Source organism: Biomphalaria glabrata, chromosome 13, assembly GCF_947242115.1.
Source record: "Biomphalaria glabrata chromosome 13, xgBioGlab47.1, whole genome shotgun sequence".
NCBI classification, from domain to species: domain Eukaryota; kingdom Metazoa; phylum Mollusca; class Gastropoda; family Planorbidae; genus Biomphalaria; species Biomphalaria glabrata.
Genome location: NC_074723.1, coordinates 25,327,705 through 25,340,137, shown reverse-complemented (window position 1 = coordinate 25,340,137; position 12,433 = coordinate 25,327,705). Strand labels below are relative to the sequence as shown.

The 12,433-nt window shown below is 32.1% G+C and overlaps 1 protein-coding gene across 2 annotated transcripts in view; it reads right to left on the bottom strand.

Annotated features, from left to right (window-relative positions):
• Positions 1 to 2,570: 2,570 nt before the first annotated feature.
• LOC106074017 (RING finger protein 207-like) overlaps positions 2,571 to 12,433 on the bottom strand; it is a 31,493-nt gene continuing 21,630 nt past the window's right edge. For both annotated transcript variants that reach the window (XM_013234734.2, XM_056008375.1), the window contains exons 13-16: positions 12,115 to 12,166; positions 11,906 to 12,023; positions 7,817 to 7,909; positions 2,571 to 4,944 (exon numbers count right to left, since the gene is read on the bottom strand). In XM_013234734.2, the coding sequence (XP_013090188.2) occupies positions 4,326 to 4,944; positions 7,817 to 7,909; positions 11,906 to 12,023; positions 12,115 to 12,166 (882 nt within the window). In that variant the 3' untranslated portion in view covers positions 2,571 to 4,325. The remainder of the gene's footprint in view (positions 4,945 to 7,816; positions 7,910 to 11,905; positions 12,024 to 12,114; positions 12,167 to 12,433) is intronic.

The following is a 12,433-nucleotide window of genomic DNA, read 5'->3' as shown; positions in this document are numbered from 1 at the left end:
TAAGCAAACATTTTTTGATATAATACACCTACATTTATATATTTTGTTAAAAAAAAACATCGATTTGCTAAAACTGACACTTTAATGGTAGAAGTGTCATAAGTTGTCATAACTTAAAAATTTTTATTTAACAAGTAATTAAATTATCAACTAAGAAATCAATTTGAAGTTGGAGGGAACATGGACCATTTCTAACTTTTTGATTTGTTAAGTGACTACAGCATGGTACATGTCACAAAAAGTTTGGGTGGGTCTTGAAGGGTGGCATGGAGTATGGTGGTATGTTTTAGGGAGATGTACGGTACTAATTGACCATTTTCTGTCTCTGTGTTAGTCTGGAACACAATAAATTGTTCAGCGACAATTGGCTTACACTGGATAGTAACATTGTACACAGTCGCGTGTTTACATACAGGGTATTGGAACATAACTTTTATTGCTATTATTTCCGGGAAAAAAAAAAGATTGGGCCTAATCCCATATATATATATATTTTTTTTTTAAGCACAAGGACAATGTGATAAAAATAAAACTTGAGGAAAAAAAAACGACATATATACCGGTACTTTGAAAAAAACCCAGCTTACATTTGCGTAGTTGTATCAGTCTGGATCGTTATGAACCGGCAATTAAATGTGTAATAATGTGTGGGCCACATGCGGCTCGCCAGAGCGTTTATGCGGCCTGCTGACATCTACAAATATGTGGGCCAAAGATTATATATATATTAAAAGTAAATACTTTTTAAAATGTATATACATTTTTGAAAATTCAGAAACATTGTCTATACGTCTTTCTAAAAAGTTAAGTAAACGAATATTTTTTTACTTGGCAATATGTCGAAACAGAGACACAACTCATTCCAGAATTAATTCAGTGCTATGAAGAACTGTATTGAAAGTGTTGGGTTGGCATGTAACAAGATGGTGTCCGCACTTTGACTGAGAAAAACATAGGTTTGTTAATCAAATTAAAGAGCAATATCCCAACTTAACACTCTAACCTCTACAAGAGAATGTTTGTGCAAAGCTGCATTGAAGGAATAATTTTCCTTGAAGGACATTGACTGTGACTTTGATGCTAATATTTTTAATGAGGCGTAGAAGACAAACTTTTAGTTTGCCATCGACACTTTTGCAGATGAAATGTATGCATGTGAAATCTTTTCAAACAAAGCTACCGTATTCTATTTCTCCAGGCAAACAAGTTTACATTCTCGTAAAAGAATATATCTTCGTCTATGCTGTTAGATCTAGGATCTTGTATGCAAAGAGAAAAAAATGCGCTTTAAAAGTAGATTTACATGCTTGACTAACCACGGCAGTGTGTATTTTCTCGCCAGACCACTCAACACACAACAAACACTATCGCTTGGTTGTCTTGTCATGACCGATAACACGTAGTCTCGACTATCCTTACACTGACCAGTTTGTTCGAATCAGACACACGATCTATTTACTTCTTAAAATGGGACAGGGAAAGGCCTAGATGAAAATGTTACTTTTTTTCTCGAGTTGGTTATCCAATGCTTTTAGATCTATTTATACAAGTATATATATATATATATAACTGCTGTATCATAGATCTGGACTAGGCCGTCACTAAGCCTAACAGCTACTGTAAGAATGAAGCGATACGATTGGTTAAATGTAGTTTCTCTTTCAGTATTGTTGAGGGAAGTGACGTATGAAATAACTAAAACAAAATCTCAAGAATCCCGTTTTTTTTTTAGATGTCAAGAATTTACTGACTAATTTATTTAATATAAATGTTTCTAAGCATTTAAATACAAAATGGTAAAATGTTTACTATTACAACTTTTCACGTAGAATTTAAATATGTCAATAACTCAAATTTGAAAAAACCTTCAGAGTTTCCCTATAACGTCAGCATTGGAGCAACTCAAGACCGAAAACTTCATTAAAATGCGGGGATTCTATTCATTAAAAAAAAAAAAAAAAATCCAGAGGAAACCCCCAGTCTAGTATTAAGTCCCATAGTGGCTTCTTACATCTAAAGAGATAATCTTCCCTTTGCAACTTTTTGTGTGGGGTTAGGTTTTTGATACACAGGTTTGTCATCTGTAATCACCAGGCGCTGTTGCACTTTCACCCTTCTTTCTACTACTGTGTATGGTATCTGCAATCCGAGATCCTTCCTTTATGCTCGCTCTCCACGTTGATCTATCCAGTGCTACGTTTTCCCAACTGTTAATGTTGATTTTGAAGAGCTTCATGTCCTGCATACATCAGTAGGCCTTGAAGGAATAATTGGGCAGAATCCCAGACAATTGTCTACACGAGGTGCACAAGAAATAGAATAAAAAATGATTCCTTAGGTATGAGACACTTCTGGTGTACAAAGGAAAAAAGTATTAGGAAATTTTCTGTATTACTTGTAAAAAAAAAATATCCTCTGTCCACCAGATATTATAGACCCTATTGATCCAAAATGCATGCTGTTTTTTTCTTTATTTTTACAGTATATGATTTAATTATATTTTTAATCAATTAAATTTTTGGCATAGTTTTTTTTTAAACGTTCTTAAACGTTATATCTATATAGATATGTTGTTGCTTTTTTTTTTTTTTTTTAAATTTGTGTTTTTTTTTAAATTATCCTCCCTTCTATCATATTTTGGCCAATTACACTTAAAGCTTTCCTAGCTCTTACCAAATGTGTCTAATGTTTTTTTTTTGTTAGCCTATAAATTATTTCCAGCTAGATTCCATTAGGCCAGGGGTTCTCAACCTGTGGGTCCCGACCCCCTTGGGGGTCGATTGACAATTTGCCAGGGGTCACCTAAGACCATCAAAAATGAAGATTGTTATTGTCTATTCTTCTATTGCTGTGTGTGTCTATAGGGGGGGGGGGAGTCACGGAAGAGTGGTATATTGTAAAAATGGGTCACCGAGCTTAAAAGGTTGAGAACCGCTGCATTAGGCAGATTTGGCATCTGACATCTACAAATATGTGGGCCAAAGATTATATATATATTAAAAGTAAATACTTTTACTATAATATGGCTTCAGCTTTATATATCTTCAATAAAAAAAGATTGTTAGATCTAAGAAGCATATCATGACATAGAAATTGTAAATATTGCTTTAAAGGGAATTTCACTTAGCATCTAGGAACTTCAATGTATCAGTTGCCACACTCCCTAATAATTTAAGCTTTGTGGGAAGCATCCCACCATTTCACGAATGAAACATTTGACCTATGATGAGGAAGAGAAATTAAAAAAAAATTGTTTACTATCTTGTCTATTGCCATGGCTTTGGAAAAACAAATTCTGAAGTTTGAGAGACACTTAAAGTCTAGGTATAATTTATATAGGTCTGTGACACACATACAAACAAACAAATCCACCTCAATTTATCACTTTATTATAATGAATTAAATCAAATATTATCTAATACGGCCCACTAAATCTCTGCACCATGTTTTTTTCATGTTTCAGATGTACCTTGCAAAGCTTACATTTCATTCATTAAAGCGATAATTTACGTTTTTAATAAATTGTATATGAAATTAACAAATTACTACATTCTTTGTTCTAATGATTTTATTTGTTGGTAATACATTTTTAAAGACTTGAATGAAAAAAAAAATTCTTTTATTTTAAAAATAATTAGGCGCCTCCGCTCATTTGTTGCTTCAGGGCAATGAAACCTTTAAGTGTCATAAAAAATATAACTAGTATAAAAAAAAAACACTTTAAAATTCAACCAGAGAAATGGGCAGACACCTATGGAAAACCAGTGGAAATCCTTGCGTGTGCACTTCATTATTGTATGATTACCATATAACTTTTTTGTACAAATATCATTGTGTTGTTTTAGGTTAAAAAAGAATAATGGAATAATTAGAATCTACACAAAATATTGAAATATTTAATTAAGTAATTTATTTTTTGTTAAATTAAAAAAAGGACACCTTGGAATAATGATTTGGCCGCCTGCATGCAGCACATACATTGCACAATAGGTAGTGGCAGCCCTGGTGGAAAAAGGCAAACAGCTGACAGAAATTTTTTGTTTTATCTCAGGAATAGTGTTTCAAAATAATATAAAATCCAGAACAATAAAGTGATCTGAATTCCACTGTACAAACTTACTCAATGAAATGCTATACAAAATCTTTGAACTATATGTAACTACAAATGAAGAGCGATACTTATAAAATTATTCATATCAATTTTATAATTTTAGTTGCATATTTAACACATAATACCAAACATAAGAAATTTTAAAATCTACAAACTTTCCACTCAACACAAATACAGTTTTTAAATATTTTAAAATGAATAATTCCATCTACACCTATCTCTTGGTGAAAACTTCTACATCTTTCACTAAATTTCTAATTGTTTCTCCCTCAACTTTTGAAATCACTATCTCTTCTGCCCTTGACCCATTGTCTTTGGCTCTAATAAATTTCCTTTCCTCTACCTGAGTGAGATTTGAACAGGTGCTAGTAACAGAGAGTTTGTTTTTTTGTAACTCGACTGATGTGGTCTTGCCAGGGTTCTTAGTCAGAACATCACAATCAAATAATGGCACATCAACAACTGGATCCACATGAACCTTTGAAGTGTATGCTATGATGAGCATATCACCACTTGCATTTACTTGCTTGCTAGTCAAACAATCAGGTTGTTTGGTTTTGAGTGAGTTATAATTTATGTCTTTCTCAGCAACATCACTATTCTGAGTGGAAGGTAATCTATCATTATCATTAACAGCAGAGGATGCCAATTTAATGATGGATGATTCAGTTTTCTCACTAGGCTCTTTGTCAATTTTTTTGCTTCTTCTGTCCATCCTTAAAGATGGTGCTTTGAGCAGACCTTTAGTTTTGATCAGTTCTGAATCCAAAGGATTAGTTCGATTGGCTAAATATGTTTGTCTTTCTTCTTCTGCTCCTCTAATGGCATCAACTCTGAAAGAAAGAGATGAGGAATTAATAATTTATGTATTTTTTAATAAATAAGTAATACTTGACACTTTTAAATACTTTTAAATAGACTGACATTTTATGTTATAATTGGCTATAAGGGAATAAATTTACAGATAATGTAACAATGAAATACGTTAATTAATCTATGGTACAATTTGAACATGCTGACAAGAAGGTTGCTAAGCTGGCTACATTCAGTTCAAGGGAATAAAATCATTTTTGCAATGTAGTTATAAATCCGTATTTGAATATTGGTCAAATTAAATTTTTTTTTTTTAAAGTTAAAAAAAAACAAACAATTGAGTCATCAATTTATCCTTCCATACTGTTTAGGCAGAAAGAGTCTGCAACAAGATCAACTCAAAATACTAATTTGAACAAGACATCTTAATAGATCCCTGCCAAAGCCATTCTATTTATTGTCTATTTATCTTGCTCAAATCAGAGTAAGCATATTTGTCTCCATATACCTTTTTTTTGGTTGTATTTCTGTTTTATATGTGAAAAAACAAATAATTTTGCAAAACATGTGGATGATCTTATGACAGTTCCATTACAAATTACATGCACTATGAGGTATGGCAGTCATGTTTTTGTTGTGAGTTCAATTTTGTTGAAATAGCATTTCATGTGTATCTATTAGATTTACATCTCAAGTGTAAAAGTTCTATAGAGTTTGTTCAGGTTATTTAAAGTTTATTTCACTAAAATATAATATGCCTACATCAGTTTAGTTGTACTTGTCCAGAACTTTAATCCAAAGACTGACCATTAACACCTTTCAAGGACATATTTATAAAAACTTGGTTGACATCCAATGCTTTAATAATAAATGTTTATAGCTTGTTGAAAGTGTGTAGCAATATTTTTGTATGGCTTTCATTAGCCTCTTATGCCTGTGGTCCTTGTGTTGATGTATTAGATCTAGTAGACCATGATGTTATTCTTGTTTTCTTGTATTTGTTTGTGCAGGCAATATTTCCTGTTGTTTATCTGTTCCAGTCAATTGTTCTCCTGCTGCATTACTCTGTTGTCCAAATAGAGTTTTTTTTTGTAAATCTAGATCTCGTTACTTTCTGATGTTGCTCTGGGTAAGGTTTGTATAATTATTTGGATTTCTAAAGATAGAGCTAGATCTATGTAGTTTGGGGTCAGTAGGTGGTGGTTGTCTAATTTATTTTTATTGTTGTCTAATTTTTCATTGTTGTCTATTTTTTTTGGATAAAATTTATTAAATAAAATCTTGGTTTAGTGTTGTCTAAATTAAATTTTTATTTTTTACTTTTTTAGTTACCACATCTTAATATATATATATATATATATATATATATATATACACACACAGTATGCAATCTGCTTTATTTGAAGTGGCAGGGAATAGGGTGATACTTTGAAAAAGTTCAAATGACACTTCAAAATAGTAAATAAATGATAACCTACAAAATTGAATATTTGTTTATATTAAGGTTTGTATTTTATCCACAGAAATTATATATTATTAGTGATTTTATTGCTTTTTCCCTTTTTGAACTTCCATCAATTTGTAAAATCAAGTTTTGATAACAGCCAAATTCCTAATATCAATTTTATGTATAGTATTTCTTATTTATAAAAAAAAATGTATAAATTTGATAAATAAAAAAAAAACAATAAATACAAAATAGTGGGACATTAAAGATATTTTGTCAGCATGTGCACTAGTGTTCTCTATCTGTGGGGCCCCCTGACAATGAACGCACAAAGCACAAAAAAAACAACAAAGCTTCTCTAAAGAGGAAGAACTCTGCCCATAAAACTTAAAACTATAACTATCAATAATGTACAAGTTATTTCCCTTATTTGATATCAAACAAAATAATTAATTGCCAGTAATTAATTAACTATTTGGGTTACTTTTTTTTTTGATTCATGTCTTGTCTATGACAATGAATAATTGTGCAAAGTTTCAACTTGATCCGAGAATGGGTGTGGGAGAAATAAAGTGTACACACTTTTTACCAGACAGACAGACAGTTTGAGTTGATATAAGCTTTGTAAAAATGTATACTGCTTCCAAAGACGAATATGCAAAAATATAGACACAAAAAACTTTTTGGATTTGACATTTCAATATGTCGCTGCTAAAATGATACTTCTCAACTTTCTTAAGTCATATTGATGGAATTTCTCCTGAAAGTAGTATATCCTTCTGTTGACAACTTAAGGTGCCAAAAAAGTCAGTGACTTATCAAAATCAGGCCCATTTAAGGCGTATTAATGCTATATGTTCCTTAAAAGTCCCCTGGTATAATAGTATTGAGCAGTCCTGCCACCTTTATTTGACTCCATTCGATCTGCATTTTTTTTTTTACTAAAATAAATAGTGCACATTTGAAGCCAGGAAAAAGCGTTTCTCAGTTCTGAAAAGATTCAATATTGGCCTGCCCACCGCTTTTTAATTTAACCTTCTTTTGACCTGCACTTTTCTTACTATGAGAAAAGGTGCATTGCAGAGACCAAGATTGAATGCACTCTTCTAACTATGAGAAAAGGTGCATTGCAGATTGAGTTCCAGGAAAAGGCTTGACCCTGGACCCCACTGGGAAAGCTCACAGCTCTGCCTTAGAACCTTGCTGGCTGGTTGGCAGAAAACTTAATACTTAAAAAACTACAAAAACTATTAACAAACAAAAAAAACCTAGCCTAGATTTAATAATTTGTTACATAAATCTGGGCTCAAAATAAATTGTACATACATACTATTAAATTACTTTCCTAAACCCTCTTGGACCCCACTTGGAACTTACAGCACACCTCAGATTCTTTTTTTTTTCAAATAGAGGGGCCCCACTGGTAAAAGTAAAATAAAATCTACCTCTGTTGACTATCTGGCTGTACAGAATTGATCTCTTCAAGCAAAGAGGCCATTTGTTGCTCTTGCTCAAAGGACTGACAAGTCTGACCGAGGCTGAAGAAGCAAAAATGCAAAAAATATTTGAACTTATTACGACATTAGCTAGAAGTTATATTTTAATGTTGACATATGTGCGCCCTATTGATATATCAACAAAATATTTAAAAACCTAATGGCAGACCTCAGAAAACTTTCATTAAATTTTTTGTTCTCTAAATTCACTTACTAGAGGGTACACTCTGTAAAAAATTCTGTTCATGCATGACTTTTTTTAGTGAGCAAAAATGTATGTATTTAAAAAATATCATCTGCTTACGTGCATAATATAAAAAAAAAACAATATAAAAATGAGATTGCATTAACACGCAAACTCAGATCTGACAAGGAACTTTAAGCTATGGTTTTGTTTTGACTGTCTAGAGCAGTGATGTCCAGCCTTCTTCAGCCCGCGGGCCAAATGAATTCCTCAACATCTTGAAGTGGCCTCATCGCCACAAAAAATAGAAATGAAATAGAGCAGACATCACTTTTTTTAGAAACACGATCTGGCCAACATTATTAGTTGGATGTCTTATGTTGTTTTCCTGAAACCAACTTCGTAATGTCCAGCTGTATCACAAATGCTCTAGGTTTTGAGTTTCTAGTTTTTGGCACATCGGCACAATTTAGGCCATGTCTTCCGTAGTCCTTCAAGGATTACTCTCCCTTTATATCACAAGGGCTAAATTCCGTACAGTTAAATTATTAAAAGCAAGGTCTATTCACAGTTAAAATAGTAAAGGTAGTAAAAATTTAATAATTAGTACAAATGTAAATATTATAGGGTCATAATTTCACAAATCAGATCACTGAATCAATAAGTTCATATATAATACAACTACGTATGCTAGGTTTTAACAATTATATTATGAAAATGTTTCTTCACTAACAAAAGGGCTTGTAATTAATCTTCTTTCTCAAATTAATCAATATGATCAATCTTACAATTGTTTTTGAACATTTGGTAAGCTTCATAAGGCAACATATAGCAAAAAGCTATTGTCTGCATCACTCTAAATTTGTCAAGAAGGGATGTTTGGTTTTGAAAGTCAGTCAGTTCCAGTGTCAGGTCTGTATGGCACTTGACACATTGAATGCTAATGGCTTTCTGAGACTGTTTCAATTTTCAAATCAAAATTCTTTCACTGAAACTATTATTTTTATTCCCCACAATTGAAATCTTTCTTGCTTTGGGGAAAGACACATTTAGCGGCTGATCCTTCCCAATGGATGAATGCTGCAATAATGCTTGGAAGAAGGACATACATAAGCAAAATGAACTTTTCATGCTGACAGATTCAACTGCATTCTTTTTTTCATGACAGATTTCTTCTACCACTTCTAGCAGCAGTATTTCAAGAATTTCGCATGGAAGCTGTTTGCCATATCCTCAACCACATTCATTTTTGTCTTTTCTGTGTAAATATTTTCATCTGCCTGGCTGAGAAATTTTTCTCTTTGCAGAACGAACCAAAAATGCAACCATACTTCTGCATTGTTTCATAATATTGTAATTATTCCTTAAAAACAGTGACACTTTCTTTGCAAATGAAACATTTGTTATCATGTTGCAAAAATAAAGATATCTTTTCTTTTTTTTTTTTAATTATCTACACTCAGAGCCAACTTTGAGTTTTTTTAGCTTTCCCATGTCATCAAGACACAAATACAAATGTTGAAAAGTAAGGCACCACCACTCACTTTGAAGAAGACAACTAAAAATGCTGGCAAAGTGCCTTGTGTCAATCACATGTTAAGGACACATCCAGCTGAAATGTCAAATAACTAAAAAAAAGGTTGTCTTGGATAATATGAAACTATTGTATAAATATCTCAGAATAAAATCTATCGAAGATCTTTAAGAGGTGCCCTAACACTACTTTTATTTCTTTTTAAATTTTTTTACACGCTGATTTAGTGAACAAATGTTTTGACAGGCCAGGTAAACCAGCGCCACAGGCTGATGGACTGTACTTTGGCCATCCCTGGTTTAAAGTAGTAAAATTTCAAAGTTTTCAAAATTTGGAGTTGTTTTGACTTAAAAAAACAACTGAACAACCTGTCACTGATAACAAGACTTTAAGAGGGCTGCTTAAAAAAAAGATTTGAGACTTATTTTTGGACTAACATGGCCCCTGAGTACACAGTAGGCACAACACTGCACGAACAACTATGTAATACATATTGGGAGATTTCCTTTCCTAGTTGCCTTTACAAAAGCCAATTTTTTAAATTTAAAACAATAAAAAATTCCCTACTCAAGGACTGAAAATTCTATTACTTATCTGGACCAGGAAAATGGGGGGGGGGGGGGGGGGAGAAGATAAAGAAATGGATATCTGGGTGGATTTTAATGTACACATTTCTCACGCCTCCTCAGGCCGACATTCTATCTGCTATGCTAGTGAGGTACTAGAGAAGATTGTGTAGTTATATATAGAGTGGCAACCTATAAAGGGGACTAATTCAGCTTATACCCCACTTCAGTCAAGTACAATTTCTTTCCCTTGTTCAATATACCAAACAGAGAAATTTATTACCATTAGTTAATTAACTAATTGATTAATTTCTTTTTAAGTTGATTCTTGTGTTGTCAGGTAAAAGAAATAATTGTGCAAAATTTCAGCTTGATCCTAAATTGGGTGTCGGAGAAATAACATACAAACATTTACCAGACAGACAGACAATAGTTGATATAAGCTTTGAAAAATGACTACTATGAAAACAGGTATTTCAGAAAGAAACTATTTGGCGTTTGTCTTTAATTAATTTACTTAATTTTATTGGAGTTAGGAACATCCCCATAAACCCATTTAAATACATCTCTTATAAGGAAGGAACACATACTTAAATATATTGTCTTATTTACCTAATGACTGTCTGAAGTTGAAGTCTCTATTTATCTTTCATCTTATATACTTCAAATGTTTCAATTAATATGTTCTTTTGAATTTTTTTTTTTTTTTCAGAACCAATGAGTGCACTGCTATAATAGTGAAAACCTGAAATTTATATTATATTTTTTAAATTATATTTTTTGGGGGGAGGTGGGGGGAATAAAGTGTACAAAATATTTCATGTTACTTAGACATAAGACTTAATCATTCCACACTATATAGAGCATTGTGTTTCTAAGGTAATGGCAGGAAGAAAGTTAGGGACAAAACTATTAGTGGATTTTCCCTTTCCCCATGGTTTTAATCCAATTAGCTCCAACTGCAGTAAGGTGCATTGGGATGCTAGTAACAGTTTTGTTTTTAAACTTTTCTATAAGAAGAGCTTATTATGTCTCATTTAGAACAAGAACCAGAGCCTGATGACTCTTTTTTAAAAAAAAAATGAAAACCAGATATGTATTGCTTTTTTAATAACTTTTAAAAAGAATTTTCCAAATGAACAGACCCGTATTCAAGGTGTATAAGCCCCCGACCTAGCAAAATGAGTATTTTTGAAGATATTCCAAAGGTATTAAAAGTATATAATTTTTAACTAGACATATCATCCTATATTTTAAAGTTATTTATTTATTTATTAGATCTTCAATTCTAAACATTTTTTCAAACTTTTATTCTTAAGAATTTTTTTCTATTTAGAGTTACCCTCATTGCTTAGGTTATGTTCAGGATTTTTAAAACCGGAAATCAGTATTAATGGGTGAAATCACTCTTCTTAATTATTTTTATTTACTTTTACTTAAGGTCCAAAGGTTCCAATATAGATTTTGTTTATAAAGGTTAGGAATGCACATTGTAAGTATATATCACTCAAATTTTTAAAGAATCCAATTGTGGTACACATTATTAAAGATCTAGGATGATATCTGTTGTCATTTTGTTACAATATTACCTTTTTCAAGAAAAACAAGAACATAGAACATAGCTTGAATATTTATCAATGGCAGATTCATCAGAAGACACCACTCAGTTTGTGTGATAACACAAATTCTCATTGTAATCTTGTTTCTTTATTATTTTATACCTAATTTCTATAAATCTGGCTAGATCGACTTACTGTGGAGCCAAACGTTCTGTGACTGCAGCTATGGAGGACACAAATGATGATAACTGCGAGGCTATTACTCTCAAGTGTTGACTTTCTTGTCTTAGTCTCATGACATCTTGCAGTTGTGCTACAAATACAATTACACTTAACAAATTTCTGAAAAGCTTTGGAGATAAAAGGACTGAAAACAAAAGTGTTTTAAAGGTGTTTTCGGTTACCTTGGTAAAGGTCTTGTTCATTATTTAACCTCTCTAAGCATTCTTCCCAGTGCTGTTAAATAAAAATAAAAATCTGTTATAATAGTAAACGATTTTAAAAACAAAATAACATGTTTGAGTATTGCTATGAATAAAAATGTACTACATTATAGCACAGATCACAGTGCAAAACAATCATTTTGTAACTGAAAGTAAAAGGTGATTTATGCTATGCTCCAAATATGAGCTATTCTGGTAGACTTCTGAGTACCTGACTATAGCTGGGGAAAAGTAAAGGCGGTTGCCACATGCTGGCCACATGACACCCTCATTAACCATG